We start from the raw sequence: 3778 nt of genomic DNA, 5'->3' as shown, positions 1-3778 counted from the left end.
TGTGCGAGCTCGAAGCACCGCCGATCCGAGGCCGCTGGATGTCGTGTGCCGCCTTGCCTTGCCGCTGAGCCTGCACCCACGTGCCGCCGCCGTCGCTGCGCCCTGCTCCCGCCTACGCCGCTGCCGCTCCTCAGGATGCCTCGCGCTCCCGCACGCTCGCACTCGCGCCACGCGGATCTCGTGAGCCCCGACCACGCCTCCGCCGGGGCGCACGGCCCCCGCCGTTGGGCGTGCAGGCGAGGCTGCCACGCAGCCACCGGGGAGCGCGGCGCCCACCACGCCGCTGCCACGCGCCCTCTTGGAGGAGGGAGCCCGCTGACGGGCTGGAGGGAGAGGGAGAGAGAGGAATGAGTGTGAGAAACCCTAAAGTCTTGTATATCTAGGTGTGCTCGCAATTGGGCCTTTTGGGCTGGGCCTGATTTACCGAGTCGGTTGAGTTACGATGCCCGCCTCGGTTAACTATTAACCGAGATGGTTACGTTAGGATGACCGCCTCGGTTAATATATATTAACCATATCGGGCATTTTAATAGTACCCGCCTCGGTTAATCTATTTTATGAGGTAATTTTTTGTAACCATCTCGATTAATAAAAAATAACCACCTCGGTTAATCGCAGACATTAACCGAGGCGGTCCAAAATCATACCCGCCTCCGAGGGCATTTTTAAAGGTCACAGTTAAATTTTTTTTTAGTAGTGAAACACCCTTTTTTAATATATATGAAGCTGAGCAATTAAAACTAAACGTACGAAAACATCAATACTATGGACTTTATAGCGCAGAGTTGTTGATACAAAGCTGCTTTTGCTTAAGACTAATTTACAGTGCAGTTATATAAAAGGTTGTAAGCTACAAATAGTGGTGAGACCAATGCTATAAGATGTGGACGTACACAGGGGCTAGAAACATAAAGGAAACTAAATCTAGCAAAAACGGGTGTGCGGGAGCGGAAATAGATCTTAATAGAATCAAACTCCATTATAATAATATCTAACCGTGCCTGGTAAATTTGTACGCAGTAATCTAAAAATCAATAAGGAAATGGTTTGCATGGGCAAATCAAAGAACAGTTACGCACTATACCAAAAGGAAAATTACCTGGGCTTAGATCCAACCCAACAAAGTGTTCACCAGCTTCAAAGGAACAAAGACTATTAGCACGTACAGGAATTCGGAGGAGAAAACAAAGAGTGGGGAAAAAAATCAGACGAAACGTGAGACCGCAGAACCACCGAAGTCAGACGGCGACGGCGGCGGCGGCGGCTACGGTGCCGAACGAAGCGCCAAGAAGTAGGAGAGGGTAAGGCAGTAAGCACAGCACCAATGGCCGCAGGAACGAAGGCAGGAATTGAGGTAAAGCAGGAGAGAGAAAGAAGGGGAACATCCAAAAATACAGCACCTTGAGAAGCTACACCGGTAGGGAAGCAACTACCCTAGCGAAGCCACGGCTAGAGCTGGAGAACGCGGGGGTAGGGGCGACGGCAGCAGCAGCGCAAGAAGAGGAAGCGTCAGTCACAGACACGGGAAGAAGGAAGCGGAAGAGGGGAAGGGGGAGACGAAGCCACATAAGGGATAAGACCCTCAGGCGAACGCTAGAAGCTTCCAGCCAATCAAATCGCAGCACGCGCCGGTGGGGAATCATAGCAGCAGCACTGCGCGCGTCCTGTTCTTGAGGAGCTGCGGCTCTGAGTTAGCCGCGGGCGAGGAGCAGCGGCACCAACAACACCACTAGGCAGGCCGCGGGCGGGAGCGACGGCCGCCGCGGGTGGGGAGCGACAGCCGCCGCCTGGTCGGCTGTGGGCGAGGAGCAGGGGCACAGGACAGGTCGCGGGCAGGCAGCGGCGGTGCTGGACCAGCCGTAGGCGAGGAGCGGCGAAGCCGGGCTGGCCGTTCGCGCCGCCTGGCCGGACTGGCCGCGGGCGGGGAGCAACGACGCCGGTCTGGCCACGGGCAGGGGGCGATGGCCGCCGCCTGGCTAGCCGTGAGCGAGAGGCCGGGGCGCAAGGTGGGCTGTGGGCAGGCGGTGGCAGCGGCGGCGGTGTCGGTATGTCAGACCGGCCGTGGGCGAGAAGCGGCGAAGCCGGGTCAGCCACGCGTGTTTGCCTGGCCTGACCGGCCGCAAGCGGGGAGCGGCGAAGCCGGGAGGCCTCGCGCGCCACCGGCCATACACCGGCTGTTGGCGAGGAGGCGGCCCCGTGGGCGTCCAAGGCGCGGTGGCACAGGGCCAGCGCGCCGCTGACCCCGGAGCCCTGTTTGTCCGCCGCCGCGGGAAGCCAGCACGCGGACGACGGCGCCAGACGCGGCCGCGTCCCCAAGTCCGGCGGGTTGATGTTGTCCGGTTCGCCTGATGGCGTGAGGGCCGGCTCGCGGCCAGTAGTGAGCGGGATGGCGGGTTCATTTGTTGGAAACGTGGGGGACCTATACGCAAAATGTCGGCGGCAACGGTCCACCACTAGCTTGGATTGCGATCGGAGGGCCGAAATAATTTGGGCTGATGTGGACGGCCTGGCCGCGTGCCGAGCTCAGGTGCTCTCGTATATATAAATAAATAAATCAGCGGTTGTAGCACGAGTCACGGCCACCGGAGACTCGACGGGCTGTCTCATGAAGTATGATCCGAAGACAAACAGTGCCACCGTGTTGCAATCCGGCATCACCTACCCCAACGGCCTTGCCATTAGCGGGCTCGTCGTCGCTCTAACGGGGCCGTGGAAGTTACGTAGGTATGGGATCAAGAGTCCTAAGACGGGCACGTCGGAGCCACTCGCCGGTCTGCCGGGGTATCCTGACAATGTAAGAGCCGATGGCAAAGGTGGATTTTGGGTGGCGCTACATCGGGAGAAGTTGGAATTGCCATTTGGTCCGGACAGCTATCTGCTCGCCGTGAGGATCAATGCCGATGGACAAATAGTCCAAGTGATGAGAGGACCAAAGGGTATAAGGCCGAATGAGGTGGTGGAGAGGGAAGGCGGCAAGCAGTATATGGAGCTCAGTGGAACAACCCTATGTCGCCGTAGTTAGAGAATAGGAAGTTTGTTTTGTGGTTTGTTATTTTTTTATCATGCTATATGTTTAGGAGCTTGATCTTTTTTGTATGCCTATTAGATACTCGTTGAGTGCATATATACTTACTGTACTTAAAATGCTAATGTGACTAATGCTCATAGTTTGGGTCAAAATGAGAAGTACTGAAATCCAAAGCTAAGTCGATCGATAGAGCAAAAGATGCTCCCACATCCCTAAGTGCAAGTTCAACTTAAAAATATGTATTTGGAACATGAACATCCGATCATTTCAAGCACATCGATCGATATCCAAAGTGGAGGAAAACATACAGGAACATAGAAAATGTGAGCATTTGCAGCACCAACGTACCTGTAGTTACTAGGAAACTTACGCCATCACATAGATTATGCCATATCCGAACCTTCAATTAGTTGTTTTGTATTTTTAACAGAGATAGAGAGAGTGCACAGCATCATTAACAGCGAGTAATTGCACAGCATCATTAACAGCGAATAATTCAGAGTTGAAACGCCCAAAACTCGAGACCTGAAAAACTGAACTGAACCGAGAGTCCGAGACGTAGTACATCTCTACTAATTACAGGTTAGTACTAACGATTACAACAAAACTGTGTTCCAAGTGAGTATAATTCTCAACAATCATGTCAGTATGCAATGTCAACGATCTGCATGCAATTCTCGAACATTCCCGCAGTAGGAAGCGACTGCACACGACTTTGTTCCACTTCCGCAGGTCTCAACAACCAGCACG

General features: G+C 54.3%; 1 protein-coding gene across 1 annotated transcript; it reads left to right on the top strand.

Moving 5' to 3' along the window:
* Positions 1 to 2605: 2605 nt before the first annotated feature.
* On the top strand, positions 2606 to 3022 carry LOC120653427 (protein STRICTOSIDINE SYNTHASE-LIKE 10-like). The gene has a single exon (XM_039931178.1). The coding sequence runs from the start codon at positions 2606 to 2608 to the stop codon at positions 3020 to 3022; it is 417 nt and encodes a 138-aa protein (XP_039787112.1).
* Positions 3023 to 3778: the final 756 nt, after the last annotated feature.

Source organism: Panicum virgatum, chromosome 1K, assembly GCF_016808335.1.
Source record: "Panicum virgatum strain AP13 chromosome 1K, P.virgatum_v5, whole genome shotgun sequence".
Taxonomy (NCBI): Eukaryota; Viridiplantae; Streptophyta; class Magnoliopsida; order Poales; family Poaceae; genus Panicum; species Panicum virgatum.
This window is presented reverse-complemented; position numbering and strand designations above follow the sequence as displayed.

What these genes read in the sequence shown, in the direction of transcription:
- LOC120653427 (XM_039931178.1), top strand. Translation starts at nt 2,606, where the DNA reads ATGAAGTATGATCCGAAGACAAACAGTGCCACCGTGTTGCAATCCGGC.